Source organism: Leptonychotes weddellii, chromosome 2 (genome assembly GCF_054177405.1).
Source record: "Leptonychotes weddellii isolate Sample4059 chromosome 2, ASM5417740v2, whole genome shotgun sequence".
NCBI classification, from domain to species: domain Eukaryota; kingdom Metazoa; phylum Chordata; class Mammalia; order Carnivora; family Phocidae; genus Leptonychotes; species Leptonychotes weddellii.
Genome location: NC_138370.1, coordinates 123577763 through 123603379, shown reverse-complemented (window position 1 = coordinate 123603379; position 25617 = coordinate 123577763). Strand labels below are relative to the sequence as shown.

Below are 25617 nucleotides of genomic sequence, written 5' to 3'. Positions count from 1 at the left end.
TTGATGCCTAAAATGTTCTAATATTTCTTTGTCCTGCTACCCTTCTTCCAAGGTTCTTTTTGTCATCTTTCATTTTGTTTTGAAAAGCAGACTTTTACACATGTAACTTAATACTGCTGATTAACAAATTTTAAAAGAGTATTTTGTACTGTTCGTGTGTGTCTGTAAAACAACATTTGATTTTGTATTATCATCTGCCTGCCATCTTTGTAGCAACAGGTAACTCAGTCTCAGCTGGTCAGTTACTCTGTGGAGGTTTATTTTCTACTGACTCACTTTCCAACTGGTGTGCTGCTGTGGCCCTTGCCCACGCTTTGCAAGAAAACGCTGTCCAGAAAGAACAGTTGCTCAGGGTTCAACTTGCTACGAGTATCGGCAACCCTCCAGTTTCTTTATTACAACAGTGCACCAACATCCTCTCACAGGTAATGTGGCGAGTGGAACTCTTTAAGCGGGGGAAGGTCCTAGCTGTACATTTTTATGTCAGTGATACAAGGATTTAGGAAAATCCTTAGTAGATGCAGGTGAAAAAAGAAAGTGGTGTGGACTTATCTGCTCATTGGCTCATTGTAACCAGAAGCAGTTTGTGGAGAGAAATCAATGAATGTTCTTACACGAATGGTTTTGCCAAATAGTTAATAAGGTCTGCTTCATGATAGAAACGCACACTCTGGACAGAAAGGTGTTTCGTTTTTCTTTCTGTTTCCTTTTACATTATCCACAGTGTTCTTGCATGTCCTCTTCTTCTGCTCTGTAGCCAAATTTGGGTCCGTTTATAAGAGGGCATAGAACACAGTGGTTCATAGCTGTGTGCCTCCCTCCTTCTCTTCCCAAACCAATCAATCTTCCTTTCAGGAAACAAAGGTAGAATACCAGTCCATCGCTTATATAGTTAACCATTGTACTCCTTGATGTTTATGCGCTCTCAAGTCTTCAAAACCCTAAGGCACATAATTTAGCTAGTAAGATAGAGAAAAATGTAACTGTTTGCATTCCTCTAATGAGAACAGCAAAGCTTCATTGAAGTGTGGATGCAAAGGTATTTAGGAATGTCACTTACTCTTGGATGATTTGTCCCCATGCACCAGCCTTGCTGTTGAACAGTTCAGGTTTACTCTTTAGCAAAACCACAGTCATCAACATTCAGAATCACTCAGAGTAAAAATGTACTTAAGTCTAAAATTGTGCTGTGCCCTGGAATTTTCCAATTTTCCTGCCTCCCTCTCTGTGATAAGGTCCTGTGTCCTTATTAATTTTTAATTTTGTCACACTCGTTGAATTGTTTTACTGTGAGCTTTTAAAGAGACATCAGTGCCATCCACAGGAAGCAATAAATTAAAGGTGAAGAATTATGAAGAATTAACTATAGTGAAAAGAGGGTTGTACACTCCCTTTGTTGTTTAAAATCTGTTTACTTAGACTGAAAGCTTATTTTATCTTGGAGTTACCATTTATTTCTCAGTGATTTGAAAAAACTACCCCCAAATATTCATATCCTTATGTATTTAATACTTGTCATTCTCATGTTGCTGTCTTTTGAAAACAGCTTCTCGTAAGCCAAACAGCAATTAACTGACCACTGCCACCAGAGAGCTTGCTCTGACATTGTTTCACAATTAATGCATAATGAGAAATTCTCAAGATAGTGGTGTCTTCCCACTCTGAGTCATCACAGTGCTATAAAACTGATCCTTTCACCTCCAAAATGTAGATGCATTGTTACATAATAAAAGATTTGAACTGTCCTGTCCCAAAGTATTGGTTTGGGTTTGTAGAGACCATCTGTGAGGGATTTTTCTAGATTTAAATTTTTCTAAAGCAGTAATATTTATGAGTAATTTGTATTGCAGGGTGATAAGATCGACAGACGGGTATGTATTGCTTGTTTAAGCTTAGGCATTTCCCTCTTACAACAAGGCTTTTCTTTGTCTTGGGTTTTGCTGATGGTTTTTTTTAACTGCTTGTTTGAAGTTGTACTCTACTCACACTTTCATGCGTCAGCAAGTTTCTCTCTATCGTAAGTGGCTCTCCAGTTTTTCTCCGTGGGATGTTTTCTCCATGTAGTGGTGTTACTAAGAACTGTGGGAATGAGGCTGAAGCTGTACTTGCGCTTCCTTTGGGTATGCTTGCACTTTCTGGAATTCCTTGGTTTGGGTTTTTTTGTGTTTCTTCACCTAAGCTTGTTTATTTCCTCCTGAAACCATTTCGAAGCTAGTAAAATTCAGGGTGAAGAATTTTGTCTTTAGCTAGTCAGTACATGAAAGAATATGATGCCTTTTATATTAAATTATTGAAAATGTACAAGAGTAAGTATAATTTTGTAATTTGAAAGATTTTTGAGTTCAATATTTGAGATTTTGAGTTAAATATTATGGGTTATTCTGGACGTAACCCATATGGTACAGTTACCATTGGGGGTTAGTTTTTGATGTGTGTGGGGGAGTGTGATTTGTGTTTGGTTTTGGTTTTTTTTTTCTTGTGGAGTGTTTGGCAAAAATGGAGTGTACCTTAATATTTATGTTTGGTCATATGTTCCATTGTGCAGTGTTGACAGTAATAAACTGAAGTCCTGTTACGAATTGTATCTTTGTGTATAAGCATGACTTAATACCTGTTAATCACCCACACTGACATACTTGGCAGCTTTAGCTTCCAGAATTTTTGATATTAGGTATTTTAAAAGTATACATGTCAATCATTTAGAAGGGAATTTTTTGGAAGTATAACTTATACACAGTAAAATGTACAGACCTTAAGTATTCAGTCAGATGATTTTTGATGGGTGAATATACCTTTGTAACCACCACCCAGAATAAGATGTAGAACATTTTCATAATCTAAGTTCCATCATGCCCCTTTCCCATTAATTCTCTATTCCCAGAGGCCACTGCTAGAAAGTGAATCTAATCATAATACTCTAGAACCTCACTGTAATACTTGAAGAGTAGAAGTTTCAAGTGTTAGCTTTTTGTATTTTTATAAACAATGTAAAATACTAAACTTGAAATCCACAAAGTAGGAATAAGAGGGATTTTTATTTAGAAAATAATAAGGAAAACATAATAGTCTATGTTAAAGGTAAGATGACAGCTTCATTTATTTTGTTTGTGGTTCTCTTCCATCCTGTAAAATCTGTGATTTCTAGTCATGAAACCCTTTAGAATGCGCTGAAATTATAATTTCAGCATCCATTTGTTTTTCCAACTCTCAGTGGTTCATACACTCTTGGGGGGCTGAGAAAAGATATGTGCTTTTTCTTGACTTGAACCTGTAAACAATCATTCAAATATAAACATATAAACAAAATGAATAGTTTCATGAAATTATTCTAGAAAGTGGAATGTGGCTTTTTTTTTTTTTCTTTTGGGCTATTCTGGGTAATTATCTTGTGAAGAATCCATCAGAAGATCAGAATGCAATGACATAGAATGTTTTGACAGCCTTTAAGGTCTAATTTCTAATTTTATTTTTTGGAGGATAGAGTAGCTTGATCAGGATTTTGTTGGATTGATCTTACTGACAGTTTGTAATTGTACACTGGACAAATACTATAGCAATTTTGTACTTATTAATAGTTTATTTTCTTTTCGTTTTGGAAAATTAAAAAAAATTAAGACTAGAAAGTAGGAATTCTACTACCCAAAAGTAACGGTTGGTTAATTTTTTTTTTTTTTTTTAAAGTAGGTTCCACACCCAATGTGGAGCTTAAACTCATGACCCTGAGATCAAGAGTTGCATGCTCTACCGACTGAGCCAGCCAGGCATTCCCAGTCTTTATTTTCTATACTGTTTATTTTATTTTATTTTTTTAATTCTTTTTTTTTTTTTTAAGATTTTATTTTTTTGACAGAGAGAGAGAGAGACAGTGAGAGAGGGAACACATGCAGGGGGAGTAGGAGAGGGAGAAGCAGAGAGCCTGATGCGGGGCTCCCCTGGGATCATGACCCGAGCTGAAGGCAGACGCTTAACAGCTGAGCTACCCAGGCGCCCCTATACTGTTTATTTACATAGGAGTGATCATACATTAGATTCCATTTTGTATTGTGCATCTTTTCTTACACATATTTTCCAAGTTATTAAACACTAAATAAACATCACTTTATATGATTGCATAATATTTCACCAGATTGGTTAGCTAACCATCTCCTTATTTTCAGACATTTAATTATCTTCCATTTTCTTCATTATAAATCATGGTTTGATGAGCATCAGAATAACATAGTCTGCACAAAAAACATTCTTACACAGTCCTCGCTTTGTATATTTTTAGTATGCATAACTTTTTATTAATGTAGCAAAGCAAGGAGCACCTGTATTTCACTAAGGCTTAAAAAAAAATTTATGGGGGCGCCTGGGTGGCTCAGTCATTATGTGTCTGCCTTCAGCTAAGGTCAGGATCCCAGGGTCCTGGGATCGCGCCCCACATCGGGCTCTCTGCTCGGCGGGAAGCCTGCTTCTCCCTCTCCCACCTCCCCCTGCTTGTGTTCCCTCCCTCACTGTCTGTCAAATAGATAAAAAATCTAAAAAATAAATTAAATAAATAAGTAAAATTCATGCCAGCAATTTTACTGTTTTTTCATTTTCCCAGTTCAAACTTTATTCTGCCATCTATTTTAAATTTGGGGCATTAGTCCTACTTAGTAGGTAGAGAGCAAAGAATTGCATAACTAGAAGGGATGATTCATAGTTTATAGCACTCATAGAATACTTATTTGTGTACCATATGCTGTTACAAGTTTTAACAGGTATTAACCCATTTAATCCGCTCCACAGCTTAATGAAATGGGTATTGACTATTTCCCCCATTGAAGGATGATGATAAGGTTTCATGCTGTTGAGTTTTAGAACCAGGATACAAATCCTGGTATTCAGAGCCTATCCTTTTAATTTCTGTGTTTGAGATTATTTAATCCAAAGGCCTCTGGTTAACTGAATGAGGGAATTGGGGCCCACATAGCATATTGAACTTGTACAAGGTAGGGCAGTGGAAGATTTGGTTCTTCTAATTCCCAGCCAAATGTTTTCACTGGTACCATACTGCCACTCTTAGAATTAAATTCAGTCTTTAAACATATATGTATGTACTTTAAAATACATATATATGTATATACATGATTTAGAAATTAAAATGATATAAAAAGTATACAGTAAGAAGTCTTGGCCCCACCCACCTCTGTCATGGTTCCCTGCCTCCTATTATTTATTTCTTCTGTTGTCTTCAGGTGCTTTTTATGCATAGCCACTGGTTTGTTTGTTTTCAACCTAGTACCATTTTGAACCACCAGCAAAATCAAATAAGATTGCAGTGGGTTAGATTATGTAATTCCCCACAACCTCACGAACAGTATGTTATCAGACTTGTATTTTTATTTGGATTACATAAATTTTATAGATTAATATAGCACTAATATCTTCATGATTTTGAGTTTTTCTGTCTAAGGACATGGTGTCTTTCTATGGATTTAGGTCTACTTTTGTGCTCTTAAATTTTCCTTGTGTAGTTTTTTTTTTTTAAGGTTTATTTATTTATTTTAGAGAGAGAACAGGGTGGGAGGGCACAGAGGGCACAGAGGGAGAGAGAAAATCTTGAAGCAGACTCCCTGCTGAGCCCAGAGCCCAGATTGGGGGGTGGTGGGCAGGGCTCAATCCCAGGACCCTTAGATCATGACCTGGCCTGAAATCAAGAGTCTGCCACTTAACCTTAATCGACTGAGGCACCCAGGTGCCCCATCCTCATTTTGGTGTTACACAGTTTTGGTTAGGCTCATTCCTGAGTACTTTATCTTCTTTTGTTGCCATAGTTTAAGTGGGGTGGTGCATTCTATCTTGATTCTAACTAGTTTTGTTTAACTTTGCTGTTATCCTTCAGTTAGACCCCAAAAGGTGTACTTCTAGAAGATCCACATTTTTAAAAATTTTTTATTGTTATGTTAATCACCATACATTACATCATTAGTTTTTGATGTAGTGTTCCATGATTCATTGTTTGTGTATAACACCCAGTGCTCCATGCAGAACGTGCCCTCTTTAATACCCATCACCAGGCTAACCCATCCTCCCACCCTAGAAGATCCACATTTGAATCTAGTTACATTTTGTTTATTCAGACACCAGCCAGTGATTTGATAGGATGCCCTGTATATACAATGTAGGTATTTTTGGTACTTGCAGATAGTATTCCAAGTAATAATAAATTTTTTATATATAACTAGGGGAAATCAATGAAATATTTGTATTTATTTACTTGAGTAATTAGTTGAAAGTTCTCTGTGGCACATAGTCAGTTGAGAATAACTATATTTTTTAACTTTCAAATCTACTTGGGTAACATGAAGATATACCATGGGCATGGTAATGACGGAGAGGCAAGGAAAACATAAGAATAATGCATCATGTGAAAGCTAATGCTTATTTGGCAGATCGTTTTGAAGAAGTCTAGTTTGAATTTGTTTAATTAAATGTGAAATATACTTGAAAATAGATTATAGAAAGGCCAAGATACTGACCTCAAGGTTCATGAAATTACAACAGTCTTTTTTTTTTTTTAAAGATTTTATTTATTTGAGAGAGAGAGAGAGCTCATGAGAGGGGGGAGGGTCAGAGGGAGAAGCAGACTCCCTGCCGAGCAGGAAGCCCGATGTGGGACTCGATCCCGGGACTCCAGGATCATGACCCGAGCCGAAGGCAGTCGCCCAACCAACTGAGCCACCCAGGCGCCCAAATTGCAACAGTCTTGAGTGATTTTTCAAAACACAGTGATAGTTACTTTAAATCCATTCTTTGTCTGGCTTTGAATAATTGTATTTTGGATATTTTCTGAAATTACCTCAAAGTAATCCATTACTGTGCTAAATTCCATTTATTTGTTTCAAACCACTTTTGTTCTCTTAAACAAAAATAGGTTATGTAATGTAATATGGGCAGTGGCAATATTATGAGCTAAGAGACTATCCCACATAGGAGATATAAATGTGTTTATTAAAATGTAGGAAAGTGTCATTTTGATGGATGTGCTAGTTTTCAATATTGTTTAATTATAGTTAGCAGTGGTATAGTAGTGGTTTGGGGCAGTTAGCTAATTTAAATAAATCTTTTTCTTCATTATATTTGTGATTCTCATCTGGCATGTTGTAAGTGAGTCTGCAACATGGTTTATTTATTATTCTTGTTAGGGAATATACTCTCTAATGGAATTTGACTAAATAATTCAGGAGATTATTTCTTTTTATTTTTCCCGATAATTTTTGAAGGAGGTAGAATTTGTCCTTTTATCAGAAACTTGTTTTTAAAATTTTGATTGAAACATCTAGGCAAATTTATGTTATTATAAAGTGTTTTCAGATTGATAAATTTTTTCAAGTACCCACATCATGCGTCTTCCTTAGCAGACCAGGTTTTTCCACTAGTAGTATTTTAGATAACTTGATATATTTTTATGAACATAAATCAATTTTTTTTTTAAAGATTTATTTATTTGACAGAGAGAGACACAGCGAGAGAGGGAACACAAGCAGGGGGAGTGGGAGAGGGAGAAGCACGCTTCCCGCCGAGCAGGGAGCCCGATGCGGGGCTCGATCCCAGGACCCTGGGATCATGACCTGAGCCGAAGGCAGCCGCTTAACCGACTGAGCCACCCAGGCGCCCAGAACATAAATCAATTCTAATTTCTGCTCTCTATTCATTTTGGGAAGTACAGACCATAGAGAACACAAGAATGCATTCTTTTGTTCAAATTTTTTTTTTAAAGATTTTATTTATTTATTTATTAGAGAGCGAGCGAGAGAGAAACAGCATGAGAGGGGAGAGGGTCAGTGGGAGAAGCAGGCTCCCCGCTGAGCCGGGAGCCCGATGTGGGACTCGATCCCAGGACTCCAGGATCATGACCTGAGCCGAAGGCAGTCGCTTAACCAACTGAGCCACCCAGGCACCCACCTCTTGTTCAATTTTTACGTGTGGATTCCTAACATATCTTTTATAAGATGTTAAAGATATTTTAATGGGAATGGAGAGGGATCTTAGGGCAACGTTAAGTTTGAAAAAAAAAATTGAGACTTCTGTCAACTTACCTATTTATTGCAGGGAAGCAAAATACAGACAAGAGTTGGATTATTAATGCTGCTCTGTACTTGGCTAAGCAACTGTCCCATTGCAGTAACGCATTTTCTTCACAATTCAGCCAATGTCCCATTTGTATCCTTTATGTTTCAGTAAGATATGAGTAAGTATTTATTCTTATTTCTTCCTCTCAATGAGAGGTAGTTCTGTATTCTAAATATGTGAATTCATCTGTGTTGCAGCTTTTCCAACTGTTAAGGTGGTGATGATGCTTATGCTGTGTGTATATATGTGTGTGTCTGGTACCATTGTTTGTTTTATGCTTGCTCAGACTACGTTTTATGTTTGTTTTAGCTTGATATAGAAGCTTTTGTAGAAATTCTTACATAAAATATGTGTCAAATTCAAACTGTAAAGTAAAATACTCTAGATACTATGAACCGTTAGTCTCCTTAACAAAAAATTTCAGCTTACAGGACAAATTGCAGAAAATCTTGGCGAGGAAGAGCAGTTGGTCCAAGGCTTGTGTGCCCTTCTGTTGGGCATTTCAATTTACTTCAATGATAACTCACTTGAGAGCTACATGAAGTAAGTAAGGGGGAAATGCTAGGGGGAAACAACCTGCTAACGTCATCAAGTGATAAGGATAAATTTTTTCTGCCAAAGTATAGTGTAGACCAAGTTTTATGTTTTGTTACAACTTTTTTTTTTAAAGCATCTCAATATGCTTATCTCTGTAGAGAGAAATTAAAACAACTAATAGAGAAGAGGATTGGCAAAGAAAACTTCATAGAGAAACTAGGATTTATTAGCAAACATGAGTTGTATTCCAGAGCATCTCAGAAACCACAGCCAAACTTTCCCAGTCCAGAATACATGATATTTGATCATGAGTTTACGAAGCTGGTAAAAGAACTTGAAGGTAAGACAAAGTTTATATTGATTTTCATTTAAAAATACCTATAATTATTTTGTATATGTATATTTTGGACACAGCCCAAAGCAGGGTTTTTTTTTCCTAGCTCTTGGTTTATAGTTCATTGAAGGATTTTTGGTGTTCAATAAGATTGGAAAGACTATATCTTATCTGTCAGGCAGTTAGGCCATATGTTTTTGCTGGTTAAGTCTTAATAATAAAATAGGATTTAAATTTTTTTTTTTTTAAGATTTTGTTTATTTTAGAGAGAGCCCACGCGTGCGTGCGCACTTGTGAGTGGGGAGAGGGACAGAAGGAGCGGGAGAGAATCTTTTTTTTTTTTTTTTACATTTTATTTATTTGTCAGAGAGAGAACACAAGCAGGCAGAGAGAAGCAGGCTCCCTGCTGGGCAAGGAATCCGATGAGGGGCTCAATCCTAGGCCCCCCCCTCCCCCCCCCCCGCCCCGCCCCGGGATCATGACCTGAGCTGAAGGCAGATGCTTAACCGACTGATCACTCAGGCGTCCCAGCGGGAGAGAATCTTAAGCAGACTCTGCACAGAGTGCAGAGCCCAATGTGGGGGCTCGATCTCAAAACCCTGAGATCATGACCTGAGCTGAAATCAAGGGTTGGTCGTTTAACCAACTGAACCGCCCAGGTGCCCCAGATTTTAAATTTTTAAAATACATTTTTTTTTAAGATTTTATTTATTTACTTGACAGAGAGAGACAAAGTGAGAGAAGGAGCACAAGCAGGGGGAGAGGGAGAGGCAAGCCTCCCACCGAGCAGGGAGCCAGACGCGGGGCTTGATCCCAGGACCCCAGGATCATGACCCAAGCCGAAGGCAGACGCTTAACGACTAAGCCACCCAGGCACCCCTTAAAATACATTTTTAATAAGCTTTCTTTTATAGGTGTGATAACTAAGGCTATTTATAAGTCCAGTGAAGAGGATAAAAAAGAAGAAGAGGTGAAGAAAACATTAGAACAGCATGACAGTATTGTGACTCACTACAAAAATATGATTCGAGAACAAGTACGTACTGATAAATTGTAAACACTGTCTGATGTACTGATACTTTTCTACTTTGGGGAAGAATTTTTCCTGGCATTTCATATGCAAGAAGATACAGAAAGTAAAGCTCATTTTCCTAAATTCAAAACTATCTGAGTATTCAACAAACTGAGAGCTTAATATTGTGCTAAGCATTGTGCAGGATGTGGTGGATAAAGGCATGAATCAGACATGTTCCCCTATCACGGTCATAATGAGAGAAAACTATAAATAGGGTATTGTGACACACATAACATACTAAGTCTAGTGATGCAGCTCCTGGAAGGTGTGTGCCAGCGGAGAGGCACCTAATTTAGCTAGGTAAGAGCAGGGGCTTGGAGAAAACAATGTGAGTGCCAAACGGATAGCTATGAATACGCTGCGCAAAAGGAAAGATCGGGAAGAGGGGCAGGAATGTTACTGGCATGAACATAGAACAACACTTGGTGGCTGCACCAGCTAGAAATTTGAGAGGCAAGGCCAGAGGGAGGGACCTCCAGAAGGAGGTGGTTGTGGTGGGCTAGGGGAGGGACCTGGGGTGCTGATGGTGTTAACAGCCGCTGTGTTTTGTTTATTGTGTTCTAGGTGCTCACAAAACACAGTTTAAACACTATTTCATTTAATTTCCATAGCATCCCTACAAAGTAGTTAATATCTTCATTTAAGACTAAATGAGGAATCTGAGACTGAGAGAATTTAAACTTGTCTAGGGTCACTCAGTGGTTGGTGGAACAGGATTCAAAAGCGTGTGTTACTGGGACTCTCAAAACTCCTACTGTGTGCTGTAGAGGGGGCAGACCTGAGAAATGTGGAAACCAAAGCGGATGAAAGTGGCAGGACGGGGTAATGATTGGATGTGGGTGTGAGGGAGCATAACGGGTCAGATATGATCCTGAGATCTCCGTCTTGCACGACTGAGTAGATGATGCTGAGAACAAGAGGGAGCTGATTTATTAGAGTGGAGAATGGAAACTACCCTCTCGAAATCATCAATTGACGTTTTCTCGGCAGGATATCAGAACCTCCACGCTTGGATTGTGTTGAGCCCCTTAAACTTTCCATTACATTTCTTCAAAGTGTGTTGCTTTTTTTTTTAATTATATTTTATTATGTTAATCACCATACATTACATCATTAGTTTTTGATGGTAGTGTTCCATGATTCAAAGTGTGTTTCTTGTTCTTTTCTTTCATTTAATTCTTCGTCGTGGTATATACCTTGACTGGAATCCTAAAAAGTGCTGCAGTATTATCTGGAAAATGAGATTACTGAGGTTATTAAAATGCTAGGGTCATTAAAAACAATACACTGGTGGCTGTCCATGTGGGGCGGTTGCACCCCCTTCCCTGCACTGCCCTCCACCCGCTGCTGACTATGCATAGCTTGAGGCAAGTGTGGCAAGAGCTTGGGTAGAGCTCTCTAAATGAGAACTGCCTGTGTGTTCTTCCCCACAGTCTATATTGTTGAGATTGGAATTCTAAGAATAAAAATATAGTGGTATATTTAGCATTCAGTCTGAGCTTTTCAGTTTATAAGCAGATCAGTAAATTAGAATCATCTTTGAGCGATTCAGATTTAAATCATTAAACTACCCATGGTTATTAGGATATTTCATCTATATTTTAGTACAAATATGGAGTCATTTCCAGATGGTAAAACGTAATATCTTTAGAGCAATGGAAAAGAAATACTTGGAATGTGATGTTACAGCCTACGCTTGGGGCTGATAAATGTGGTTAATTTAGAAGAAGAAAAGAGTGATTTGACACAATTACCATAATGAGTCTGCTTTGGAAATGTTAATTTTAAATATTCTCACCATTTAAAATGCCATTTGACAATTAGGCAACAAGCATTGAGAACTATAAAATGTTTATATAAACTGAATGACGTTTGAGAATCCATCCTAAGGAAATTCTTCAGAATTCAGGAAAACAAAAATATGACTATGATATTTATTGTAATAATATTTATTATTTAGAAAAATGGAAAGCAGCCTCGGTGTTGCTTTTAAATGTAAATTATATTGCATCTACTGATATTGAGTAAACATTAAAAGTTACGATTGTGAAAAACTAGCAGTATGAGGAACTAACAATTGAATAGTAAGTAAAGGCTACCAAATGACATATGGACTGAGTATGACACATTTAAAACACTTGAACTGGGAAAAAATTAGCAGAAGATAAAGAAATAGATCAAATTCCAACTAGTTATATTAGGATGGTGAGAGTTGGAAGTTCTTTTCTTGGCCTTTTAAATATTCTGTTCTAGAATTATCTTTTATGTTAAAAGTAGTGTAGATGCATGTATATATATACTAAGTTTCTTAAATAGTTTGGTATAAATTTCTTAAGTGGTTTGATGGACCATAAAATGGAGTTTTTAAAATTGACCGTCCCCCACCCCAGTAACTGCAGTGAGATTGCAGGCTGTGCCATGGTGCTTATTAATGGGGCCTTACTGGAAATTGTACAGTTGTGCTGCATGTTAATTGACCTTGGTGCATACATTAATGTATTATTACTTAATTGTTGAGTGATTCTGGAAATGTTGAATACTTTAACACTATGACCCAAAATAATCTCTGATTTTTAATTTGTTCCTTTTCCTAATGCTGATTAGTATAAATTAAAACACTTGAATTATGTTTTGTTTCACAGGATCTGCAACTTGAGGAATTAAAGCAGCAGATTTCTACGTTAAAATGTCAAAACGAACAGCTCCAGACAGCAGTCACACAGCAAGTATCTCAGATTCAGCAACACAAAGATCAGTACAATCTTCTTAAAGTACAGCTAGGTAGGTATAGCTAGCCATAATTATTACAGTGTCCCCAGAGCTGGACTAAATCAAGTAGATTATTCTTGTGGACTGGTCTTTCTCTAACCTTAATCACTGTAACAAACAAATTTGTAAATCAGAGTTTGAACTCCACGTCCTTGCTACCTGTTTCAGTATCTGATCCATTGATTCTCAGCCTTGGCTACACATTAGAATATCCTGAGACCCTTTTTTTTTTTTGAAGAGTTTATTTATTTATTTGAGAGAGCACAAGCAGGGGGAGCAGCAGAGGGAGAGATGCGGGGCTCGATGCAGGGCTCGATCCCAGGACCCCAAGATCATGACCCAAGCCAAAGGCAGATGCTTAACCGACTGAGCCACCCAGGCACCCTCCCCCCCTTTTTTTTTAAATGCCACGCATGCGGAGACCCCACTCAAGTTTCTGATTTAATTAGTTGGGGTTGGAGCCAAGCATCAATAATTGTTACAAGCTGCCTGGGTGATTCCGATGTATAGCCAGCTGGGAGTGACTTCTCTAACCTGTCTATCTCCTCATCTGCAAAATGGAACTGATAATAGCATATGTGTCATCTGAGAATTAAATGAAATATATAAAATTTTAGTTAATTACCTGGCACATGATAAGAGTCAAATGCTTGTAAATAGTATCATCCTATAGTGCTATGATTGGAATGCTAGCTATTTAGAAATACAGTTTTATTTATATGAAGGTGACTAAAATTTTCAGAAAAAAATTACCTCTTTCACTTCCTTATTTATAACTATAATTTGTCAGTTATTTTAGTACATATAGAAAGCTATTCCTTTGTGAAGGTTTTAAAAGGGATTTTGTTTTCTCTTATATTTATTGACCAAATTGGAATTGAAACTGCTGTAATTTTTTTAAGATTTATTTATTTATTTTAGAGAGGTGGGGAGGAGCAGAGGGAGAGGGAGAGACAGAATCACAAGCAGACTCTGCGCTGAGCACAGAGCCCAGCATGGGGCTCAGTCTCACGACCCTGAGATTATAACCTGGGTGGAAACCAAGAGTTGGACGCTTAACTGACTAAACCACCCGGGAGCCCCGAAACTACTGTAATTCTTAATTATAGATCACCAAACCATGCAGTTTAGTCTTATTAAGACTATGCTGTTTTTCTTCCCAGAAACCTGAAAATATCATCACTTCACCATTCCTATCAATACGCTGTTTTGCAAAAATGAAATGTGCTTATAAAAGTGCTGCCAAAGTAATTGAATTAAGGAAATTTTATATTTTTATATTTAAATCTTTTCATTCAAGAAATGAAAAACTTAAGTTTCATGCTGGCTTTTCAAATTTTATTCCTGTCTTAATAGGAAAAGATAATCAGCATCAAGGTTCTTACAGTGATGGGACTCAGGTGAATGGCATTCAACCAGAAGAAATTGGTAGGTTACGAGAAGAGATAGAAGAATTAAAAAGTAATCAGGAACTTTTACAAAGCCAGCTGGCTGAAAAGGACTCTCTGATTGAAAATTTGGTGAGTAAATGTTAAAAAAAATTTAAGAGGTCAAGAATAATTCTCATTATCCTGCTTGTTTATTTTCCTGGATCTCTTAAGCCAAAGTATCATAGTAAGGTTTTAGAATATGAGCTTTGGGGGGCGCCTGGGTGGCTCAGATGGTTAAGTGTCTGCCTTCGGCTCAGGTCATGATCCCAGGGTCCTGGGATTGAGTCCCACATCGGGCTCCTGGCTCAGTGGGGAGCCTGCTTCTCCCTCTCCCTCTCTCCCTGCTCATGCTCTCTCTCTCTCTCTCTGTCTCAAATGAATAAATAAAATCTTTAAAAAAAAAAAAATAGAATATGAGCTTTGGGGGGCACCTGGCTGGCTCAGTTGCTAGAGCATGTGACTCTTGATCCGGGGGTCATGAGTTTGAGCCCCACATTTAGCACAGAGTTTACTTAAAAAAAAAAGTGGGGCGCCTGGGTGGCTCAGTTGGTTAAGCGACTGCCTTCGGCTCAGGTCATGATCCTGGAGTCCCGGGATCAAGTCCCAAATCGGGCTTCCTGCTCAGCGGGGAGTCTGCTTCTCCCTCTGACCCTTCTCCCTCTCATGCTCTCTGTCTCTCATTGTCTCTCTCGCAAATAAATAAAATCTTAAAAAAAAAAAAAAAATAAGAATATGAGCTTTGGTGTCAGACTGTCTAAAGCTTCAGCACTTTCTGACTAATTGAATTTAAGCAGCTTAGTTAACCTCTTTACACTCGTTTCCTGATCTATAAATTGGTAGTGGTCGTATCTGTTTTGTTATTGTGAGAATTAAATGAGTTTCACCGTATAAAGCTCTTTTAATACATGGAAATCACTCTATTAATACCTGTATTTATGCTCTTTCTCCATATGACCTCCTAAGTGCTTAGATTTAATAAATTACTTGGTATAAGTATAAATTTATTAGCTATGGAAAAGTTGTAGACAGTGTGTGCTATGTTGAAGTTTTATCTTGGATATAAAAACTGAAATGTTGATGTGAAATTTTTGGTAAACCTCTATAAGGCATAGCTTATATATGTACAGCTTTGTTTTGTTTCCTATCTCTTTAGACTGAATTGATTTCATAGTTCATTTCTATGCTATTTGTAGAAAACTTCCCAAGCATCACCTGGCACAAATGAACAGTCTTCAGCAACAGCTTCTGCTAGAGATTCTGAACAAATTGCAGAATTAAAACAGGTAATTTTCTGGCTTGATCCAAGTTCTAGTTTGTGTTGTTTTAATTGTAATAGAGTAACAGCCATGTAATTTCATTACTCAAGAACTACTTTGTTAGTGTAAGCAAAACTTGATAGTGAAGAGAGTTATTTGAAAGTCCAGAAGGTTTTTTAATTATATGGTAATGGTATTTTGCTTTTTATTAAGTGTTTTTATTTTTTAATTATGTTCTTTATAACAGATTTGAGCATCTCACCCAGGTTATTTGTAGATTATCCGTGAACTAACAATTAAGGAAAATTTAAGTATATTTATAAGCTGCAAATATGAAGATATAAAATCTTATGCCTAATTTTCATATACTATTGACCATGACAATTGCATGGTTAAATGTATTGAGCGTTTAAACCATTCTGTGCAGAAGAATGTTTGTTTTTAGAATTGGAAAATGGAATAAATTTGTGTATATCTCAATTAGATGATTACCTAAAAAGCAAAACAAACTTTTTCTGCTGTAGTAATTTATAATGTCTAGAAAAGCAAATTAAATTTTTTCCTACTTGGTTATTTGTAATATTTATAATTTCCTATGAGACTTGATAGTGCACGTTTAACTTTATCCGATGAGAATATTAAATGTATTTGTTCAAGAAAAGAAGAAAAAGAACTACTTATGTATAGAATTAAATATTGAAAGAAAAGCCTAGAAAAGTATCAGATTGCTCATCTGTATACTATCCCTAAACAAGTTATGTTTTTTCCTTATAAAATTTTCTTTCTTTCCTCCTTTCCTTTTTCTTCTGTCCTACCCTCCTTCCTTCCTTTCTTATAAAAAAGGAACGTATGTTTCTTCTGTTTCTTTTTAAAAAACAAAAAAAAGTAATACTAAAGGAAGAAGTGAACAACCCCACCAACCTAGGACTGACTTCCTTCTCCTCCAGTAGTCATGTGGTCCTAGCCCACTGACATGGCTGATCTGAGAGAAGAATGACTGTACGCAGAGAAACTGTGTCATATTTTGATAATGTCCATGTACCCCAGAGTAGATTTCTACAATCAAGCTTTTCAAAACAAATCATATGTCGTTAAGGATTTATAAGTTATAAATTCGTCTGAGGAAAATTAATATGCCACTTTGGTTTTATGAAGTCTACCTACACTAGAACTGTATTAAAATTAAAGGGAATTAAGTTATTAATAAATGATCTTAGTTTTTAAGTCCCAAGTAAAAATTTTACTCTTTGGGTTTCCCAATGAAACTTTAGATATTTCTAAAGAAGACAATTGCCTTTGGTTTTTTACTTTCTGTAATTTATTTTATCAATTTTACATTGTTAAAAAGATATTTTGGGGCGCCTGGGTGGCTTAGTTGTTAAGCATCTTAACCTTGGGCTCAGGATGTGCGTGATAGAAAGTTTTCAGAGAACGAAAGAGTTTTTTACATGACCGTGTCCCACCACTTACCTCATGCCTGCAGACATTGTCAAATATTGTGAGGGAGATTCCCCTGGTTGAGAACATGGTTATGTGCATTTTTGATGGGGAGAGGGCAAGAAGGTTGGGAATTTCAACATTAATGATATATAAACTTTTGATTAATTCCCTCCTTTTCACTACAGTACTAACCACTTTCATCTATATTGGGAGGCCTGCGGTCTAAAAAATGTCCTGTTTTCCCTTTCCAAATAATAAATGTCTAGTCTTTGGCCAGGAGAAGAAGAACAGTTGCCTGATGCATGAGATTGGAACAGGGATCCCGTGGTCTTCCTAAGCAGACTTCAACCAGCCCTGCTGTTTTTGACCCCATTTTTACTCACACTTCCAGAGATAACTGGTGGTACGAGATCCCAAGCCTTTTGGTAGTCATGCATTGCAAGTCAGGTAGCAGGTCAACTTTCTGGAACGTCACTTTAGGTTGTTAGCTTTCTCAGGTGTGCTGCGGTCAGTTACCACTGCCATTTGCTTTCTTTTTTTTTAGTATATGTGCTGCCGAAGTGAGCACTGCCATTTGCTTTCTGAAATTCTCCAATTTTATTGCTCTTGTTCTTATTCTCTTTGTCTTTGTGGGTTTCTCTCTCCCTTCCCCTCCCTCCCTCCCTCTCTCCCTCCCTCCCTCCTTTCCTTCCTTCCTTCCTTCTTTCCCTTCTTCCCCCACCTTATGATTTTTTTTTACATGGGATCTCAGGAAGAAGCAGAGGTGAATATGTATAAGGAACTTGCTTAATTCTCTATCTTGAACCCAAAGTTCAAGGATAGTTTTTTTTAGAATTAGATTTTAAAACTTGGAGGTTGTGATTTTAGACAGAGGGGCCAAGAAAGGAAATAATTTTAAATTTCTTCCTGTAAATAGACATTTCCTTGATGAAATTAATGCTATTTCATGTTACAACTCAATTATTTTTGTCTCCTAGGAACTGGCAACATTAAAGTCACAGTTAAACTCACAATCTGTGGAGATCACCAAACTGCAGACAGAAAAGCAGGAGCTGTTACAGAAAACAGAAACATTTGTATGTTAATTACTACTTTTTTTTTTCCTGCAAGATAGTAAACACAAGGTTAACATGTTATTTCTCAGCCACTCTATAATAGAAGCGAATGTGTTGGAGAGGATAGCGTCTTCCCTTTAGGTGACTTACTGGCCACAGGTCTAGTCACATAGGCTTCTGGGCCGTGGTGGCAGCCACATTACAGTCAGACTCCCCAGGTGCGTGTAATCAGTTATTTAATGGTTCATTTTGCTGGTATTTTGTATTTTATCCCATTTGTGTCCCCTTCAGTCCATCAGTCCAAGCTGGCAGGTTTTCTGCTGGTCTAGAATTGTCAAAAGCCTTCTTAGTAACCATGCCATACACAGGGATCCAAGCCATCAGACAAGAAGGCCCTCCTGGATCATCCTGTCTCTATTCCAGCTTCTGCTGAGATGGTTGATTGCGTCCTTGATATTTCAGCAGAACGTGCTTTATCATTTATTGCAATAGGGATAGGCTGAGAATTTTCTAAATCTTCACGTTCCGATTTCCTTTTGCTTAACATTTCTTCTTCAAGTATTTCTCTCCTGTCATGGTTTACTGTAGGCATCAAGGAGAAACCATGCCCCACGCCTTTAACACTTTGCTTAGAAATCACCTCAGCAAAATATCCAAGTTCATCGCTTGTAAGCTCTACTTTCTACAGAGTACTGAAACACAATTCAGCCAATTACTTTGCCACTTGATAACAAGGATCACCTTCCTCTACTTTCCAGTAACATGTTCTTCATTTCCATTTGAGGCCTCACCAAAACTACCTTTCCATCCATATTTCTACCAACATTCTATTCATGATGATATGTTTTCTCCAAGACCCTAGAAGATTTCTCTCTAGTTCCCCTTTTTTTCTGAGCGTTCACCAGAATTGCCTTTAACATCTGACAATCTCTTCAAGGCAGTTTCGGCTTTGTCTGACATGCACCTCAAAGCTCTTCCAGCCGCTAACAATTCTGAAAGCCCTTCCACATTTTTAGGTATTTGTTACATCAGCACCCTCTTTCCCAGTTCTTTGTAGAAAAAAGGCAGGGAGAGATTGGAAAACCATGGTTTTCCAATCTTTGGTTTTTTACTTTCTGTAATTTATTTTATCAATTTTACATTGTTATTTTGGGGTGCCTGGGTGGCTCAGTTGTTAAGCATCTTAACCTTGGGCTCAGGTCATGATCCCAGAGTCCTGGGATCAAGTCCCGCATCGGGCTCCCTGCTCAGTGGGAAGCCTGCTTTTCCCTCTCCCACTCCCCCTGCATGTGTTCCTGCTCTCACATTCTCTCTGTCAAATAAATAAATAAAATCTTTAAAAAAAAAAAAGAAGATATTTTAAATGACAGTTTTGTTTCTTATAATATATCGTAAAATCCTGTATAAAAAAGAAAACTAAAATTGTCCATAATCTCAGTGTTCCATCTCAGTGATTTAGGAATACTTCCTAGAGCACTTAAGAAAATCTTTGCATTTTGGGTGGCACAGTCGGTTAAGTGTCTGACTCTTGGTTTTCGGCTCAGGTTGTGATCTCAGGGTCATGAGATCGAGTCCCACGTCATCGGGCTCCACGCTCTGCTCGGTCTGCTTGAGTTTCTCTCCGTCTTCCTCTGCTCCTCCCCCCATGCTTGCTCTCTCTTTCTCTCTCTCTCTCAAATAAATAAAATCTAAAAAGCCAAAAAACAAAAAAACTTTACATTTCACCAGTTAATAGCATTCAGCTCAATTTCCCCAGCTGTCTCTCTGAGGTAACAGTGTGGACTTAACTTACAGAAATATTGTGAGGAAAGGGCTTTGAGAACTATTCTCTGCTTACTAAATGCTGTTACCGCTCTGGTCTGACCTTGAGGCTGCCTAACCCAGCCGCCTTCGTGCTCGGCTGAGATCTGATGCCGCAGCTCTCCTGCCTCAGCCCCAGCACCCCCGCTCCACTGTAAGCACCGTGGCCTTCCAGGGAGAGCACTGTAGTGTGTGTCGGTACACGAGGAATTCTGTTTTCGGTTACTGGACATACAGTTTCAAAATAGCGAGAAAATTAAATCACCTTTGGGATTTCACCTTGGTTGTGCTTTAAAGAAACTTTTTTTTTGTTCCCCCTCCGATTTCTACCTTGAGGCAAAGTCAGCTGCCGCACCAGGAGAGAGTGGAGCTGGAAGGGCTGCAAAGGCCACCGATGGGGACAGCCGGCTGTTGGCGTTGCTACAGGACACGAATGACTTGAAGGTTGCTCTGTGGTGGAGCTTTTACTTATTGCATAGCCTATGACGTAAACTCCAGGAGACTTGATCTGATTTCATTGAGTTTCTCAAATCTTTAGATGTATGAGGAAAGCTAATAGGGTGTAATTTTCGCTCACAACGTGTGCATTGCTATTTGGATGAGTGAGGATGGCACAAGTGGAGATTTTTAAGTGCCATTTCAAATACTGATAGCGCATATATAAAGCAAGAATGTGTATGAATATACTTGGAAAGTAGATATCATTGAAAGTTAAGTTTTCTTGTCAATCTCTCATCACAATAAGAAATAAAGAGTACAGGGGCACCTGAGTGGTGCAGTTGGTTAAGCGTCTGACTCTTGGTTTCCACTCAGGTCATGAATTCAGGGTCGTGAGATCAAGACCCGTGTTGGGCTCCACGCTCAGCGCAGTCTGCTTGAGATTCTCTCCCTCTCCCTCTGCTCCTCCCGCTCGTGTTCTCTCTCTCAAATAAATAAATAAATCTAAAAACATTTTAAAAAGAAAGAAAGAGTACAGCTTTGGCTAAAACACAAGCCACACATAGGCTTTCCATTAGGCTAAGGACACAGGCACGATAGATCCTGCCAGCCTACGTGACAGAGAAATCAGAATAAGCAACATGTAGAGAAGAATGAGGTAAAAGTAACAAAACTAAAAGGCACAAATACAACCATGGAAAAGAGAAGATAATGTGTGATTGTGCCTTTCAGATTGTGGTCGGATTATTTTATCTTTAAGCCATGGATTTTATTTGCAGCTACTTTTCTTTGCCATTTGATTGTATGCATGAAGTTGGGATAAAAAAATTTTTTTAACCTGAGTTCTAATTCTTATGCCCATCAGGCTTCTCTTGTAAAATGTTTTGTGTCTTTATTTATTCCTCTGGTTACCTGAAATGGTATTATCTCTTAGGTTTTTTTTTGAAAAATAGCTACTTAAAACTATTTTTTGGATGTTAAACTCTATTTTTCACAATAACCATCTTTGATGTATGGCCTAACGTAAATTCTCATGTTACTGGATGAGAGTGTGTGTGTGTGTGTGTGTGTTCTATCCCCAAAACCGCCACCCCCCAAAACCCTCAGATTTTCATAGAAAGAATGAACCTAAAAATAAAAGAGAAAGAAGGAAACTATATGTTAAAAACCCTATGAGAGTGAATACTAAGATTAATTGATCTTCCCCTTTCTTTTCCTAGAATGAAATTAAGTCTCTGTCTGAGGAAAGAACTGCTATTAAAGAGCAGCTGGATGCATCTAACAGTACCATTGCCATTTTACAAAATGAGAAAAACAAGCTCGAGATGGATATTACAGATTCTAAAAAAGAACAGGATGACCTGTTGGTGCTGTTGGCTGATCAGGATCAGAAAATATTTTCATTAAAGAATAAACTCAAGGAACTTGGTCATCCGGTAAGATCGAAATGTTTCCAAAAATGATTTATGGTATATTTTAAAGAACTGTGCTGTAGCATGGCAATGTTGTGCCTCCATATCCGTATCGCAGGTATAAATACGTAGGTCCATGAATCCAGGATCGTCTGCACTGTTTTCCTGGTGTTCAGTGAATCGACTTAAGACACACAGGCAGTTCCCAGCATTTGTTAACTGTTCTCTTTTGGGCTTTGAGCCTACAAGTGAATTGATTTGCTCCCGTGGTCACAAGACTCTCATCATTCACATGTGCCATTCTCTTTTGTCATGTTTGATCCACATTTGTGTCTAGAGAGGTATGGCCACCTGTCAGCAAGTTAACCTGTAACATCTCATCTCATATTAAAAATGGCAGAGAGGGGCACCTGGGTGGCTCAGTCGGTTAAGCGTCAGCCTTCGGCTTGGGTCATGATCTCAGGGTCCTGGGATTGAGCCCCGAGTTGGACTCTCTACTCAGCACAGAGTCTGCTTCTCCTTCTCACTCTCCCTCTGCGCTCTTCCTCTCTCTCTCTCTCAAATAAATAAATAAAATCTTTTTAAAAAATGCCAGAGAGCCTTGAGCAGTAAATCAGGGAAATCGGATGGCTTGTAATCTATAATTACTGGAATAAAGAATTTATCAAGGGGCACCTGGGTGGCTCAGTCGTTAAGCGTCTGCCTTCGGCTCAGGTCGTGATCCCGGGGTCCTGGGATCGAGCCCCGCATCGGGCTCCCTGCTCCACGGGAAGCCTGCTTCTTCCTCTCCCACTCCCCCTGCTTGTGTTCCCTCTCTCACTGTGTCTCTCTCTGTCAAATAAATAAATAAAATCTTTAAAAAAAAAAAAAAAAGAATTTATCAAAGACTATGTGTCAGTATGTGTTAAATACGAAGTGATCAAATCTTAATAATGATAAGTGTGCATATTCCCTTTAGGTAGAAGAAGAGGATGAACTTGAATCCGGAGACCAGGATGATGAGGAAGATGAAGATGAAGATGATGGCAAGGACCAGGGTCATATCTAGCTTTCAGATCTCTAGGAATGATAGAGATTGTATTATAACTTTGAAGATGGAGTCTTAAGACAGTGCTTTGGTTTACCTCCACAGAAAATAAAGATTTAGAAACCCAAGTGGAAAACACTCACTAATAAGACTGTTGATGTATTTTTTTAAATGATGCCACCCATGTTGGAAACGCTAAAACTGACTTCTTGCAGAACACACATCTTTTATTGAAATTCATCCGAATTGTCCCAAAAGATAATTTGCAAAGAATTTCAGACACTAAAAATACACCATTTTAAAGCATGTGGTGGCAGTGCTATTTATCTTAGTTTACTGGTTGTTTACACAAGTTCTGTATTTGTCTATTATTTTCACTTTTCAGAATATGTGACTTTAAGTACTAACACATTTGATTTAATGTGTATTGGAATCATTATTTCTAAATTGAGTATTGGGCTTCTTAGCTAATGATTTCCCTTTAAAGAAATGGATTTACTTAAAGACAAGGTAGCATAGGCCAGGGGATATCATCAGCCCTGCATCCGATGTGACTCCTATGAGGCAGGATAGGACAGTTTAGGACAAGTGCCTTGACACCTGATCTGGCTGAATTGTGTACGTCAGGGAAGAAACAGAAGGATTCTGACACACACAGGTGAGGAGGGCGTTTCTCAGAAACTTTTGCAACAGCGTATTCGCATGTGGTTGGTTTTGGTTTTATGTTAAGCTAAACTTTAAAACATTACAAATTAACAGCTTGTACAATTCAGGTTTAGTATCGTTATTTGATTATCATGAAACATATTATGGACCTAGTTTTAAAAAGACCTGAACTATGATTTATATAATTTATTGGCATTTTTGCTGAATAGGTTTAAGTCAGATAATAGATTTTTAAAAAGCAAATGAAACAATGTGTCAAAATTTAATGTTTCATAATAAAAATAGATACTATGTTCACTTAATCCCTGGTCCTGGTCATGGTTCCCTTTTTTAAATTTTTGAGGAAAGTATTTTATTCTTACTAAAAGCTGAGGCAAGTGGAAGTGGTAAGAGGAGTTCTCTTCCTAAAAGTACATTATTATAACTGACTGCTAAAAGCAGTCTTACCATTCAAAACTCATTAGGATTCCATAAGACTGGAGAGTCTAATTGGAGCAGAAGCAGAAGAGGTTGGAGAAGGGCTTGGGTGTTTCTAAATTGAGCCCTGGAGTTCTTAGCAGTGATTTCCATTTAAAGAAAGAGGTTTACTTAAAGGCAAGACAGCAAGAGTTGGGGGATAACGTGTGTCATCTGCCTCCTGACGTCAGGAATAGTTTGAGCAGTCCATTAAGGGGCACAGACTTTTGAAAGAGGAGAAGTATCTTCCTGTGTCCTGAAAAGGGGGGGGGGGTGGCTGTGTGTTACAGAGCACCCGGGAGGGCCCCAGCTCACTTCTGCCCCTTGCCCTGCAAGAACCTCGCGGCTATCTGGACCAGCTCAGAGTATATAAAGTCTTCCGAAAGTTGACACCACGTAATGAACAAAAATGGCTAATGACTGTATTTCAGGCTACTGTTATAAGGATAAAGAAAAATAGGTCAGAGTATGAATAAGACTTCTGTAGATGACTTTAGAAAGCGGGGGGTGCGGTGCCTGGGTGGCTCAATTGGTTAAGCGTCTGCCTTCAGCTTGGGTCATGATCTCAGGATCCTGGGATCAAGTCCTGTATTGGGCTCGCTGCTCAGCGGGGAGTCTGTTTCTCCCTCTGCCTCTCCCCCAGCTTGTGCTTGCTCGCGCTCTCTCTCTCTCTCACACTCTCTCAAATAAATAAAATCTTTAAAAAAAAGACTTCTGTAGATGATGAAGTACCGAAGATCTTCCGAAAGAAACATCTGCAAAATCAGTGATAGTTTGCCAAAGCTGTCATTCAGGCAGGCCTGGAGTAGAGAAGACACATGGAGGCCTTGTGGCTACACAGTTTAGACTGGAGCCCAAAGGGGTATCGTCTTAACTGTAGCCATAGTTTTTTGCCTGGATTGCTTCTGGAACCTCCTAAAGTGGCTGCCTCCAGCATGGTTGTTGCCTCTACCCCACCTTCCCACCATCCTGTGTATTCACCCCAGTAAGCTTTCCCAAGCGCACGCGTGAGTGGGAGAGATTGCTGTTGTCTACCATTGGAGTCCTTAGCTGGGTTGGTAAGACCCTTTGTACTCTGCTGCTCTCTAGCTTTATCTCCCTTTGAGTGTATTTTACAACCACACCAAGATACTTGCTATGACAGCACGTATCCTGCTTTTTCACCTCTCACTGCACTTTTGCTCGTGTTCCTCGCCTCCCCGCCACCCCATGCCCATGTGCCAGCCCACTCAAAAGGCAGTTGCCACGTTCAGAGAGCTGCAAGAGTAGAGCATTTGTCATAAAGCACAACACACGTTTGTCCTTAAGTTTCAAAGTTTTGTTGCAGCCAGGTAAGGGCCTCATAATGCTCATCAACACCTTTACTGTTAAAGCAAAATTCATTAATTCACTCAATGAATATTGAGTGGGTAATGTGTTGGGTACCTCTGTAGGCACTGGGGATATAGCAGTGAATAATACGAAGTCCCTTTCCCATATAACTTACATTCTGGAGGAGTAAATGGCAGTAAACAAGTACATAAGACGATGTCAAATGCTATGTAGCCTCTGGAAAGGAGTTTGCATTTTATTTTCTGAGTTTGATGGGAAGCCAGAGGAGTGATCCGGTCTGATTTCTGGTTCACAGATTACTCTCTGCTGTGTGGCAAACTGCCTATGGGGAGGAGGCTTTTGCCACTGTCTAAGCAAAAGCAGATGTAGTTCAGACAACACGGTATGGGTGGAGTGTCTAAAGTGGTAGGATTGGGTATGTGTTTTCCAGGTAGAGCTGTGTGGACTTTCTGAATTTCATGTGACTGGGGAGCAGGGAAGTAAGAGAAGT

General features: G+C 38.5%; 1 protein-coding gene across 3 annotated transcripts in view; it reads left to right on the top strand.

The window, feature by feature from the left end:
- USO1 (USO1 vesicle transport factor) overlaps nt 1-23641 on the top strand; it is a 92007-nt gene extending 68366 nt beyond the window's left edge. The window contains exons 13-25 of one of the 3 annotated variants that reach the window (XM_081812272.1): nt 214-425; nt 1851-1871; nt 8080-8190; nt 8525-8643; nt 8796-8977; nt 9886-10007; nt 12689-12827; nt 14172-14335; nt 15439-15528; nt 17919-18017; nt 20133-20240; nt 21455-21670; nt 22605-23641. In XM_081812272.1, the coding sequence (XP_081668398.1) occupies nt 214-425; nt 1851-1871; nt 8080-8190; nt 8525-8643; nt 8796-8977; nt 9886-10007; nt 12689-12827; nt 14172-14335; nt 15439-15528; nt 17919-18017; nt 20133-20240; nt 21455-21670; nt 22605-22694 (1673 nt within the window). In that variant the 3' untranslated portion in view covers nt 22695-23641. The remainder of the gene's footprint in view (nt 1-213; nt 426-1850; nt 1872-8079; nt 8191-8524; nt 8644-8795; nt 8978-9885; nt 10008-12688; nt 12828-14171; nt 14336-15438; nt 15529-17918; nt 18018-20132; nt 20241-21454; nt 21671-22604) is intronic. The other 2 variants (XM_081812273.1, XM_081812274.1) reach the window with 2 other exon arrangements.
- Nucleotides 23642-25617: the final 1976 nt, after the last annotated feature.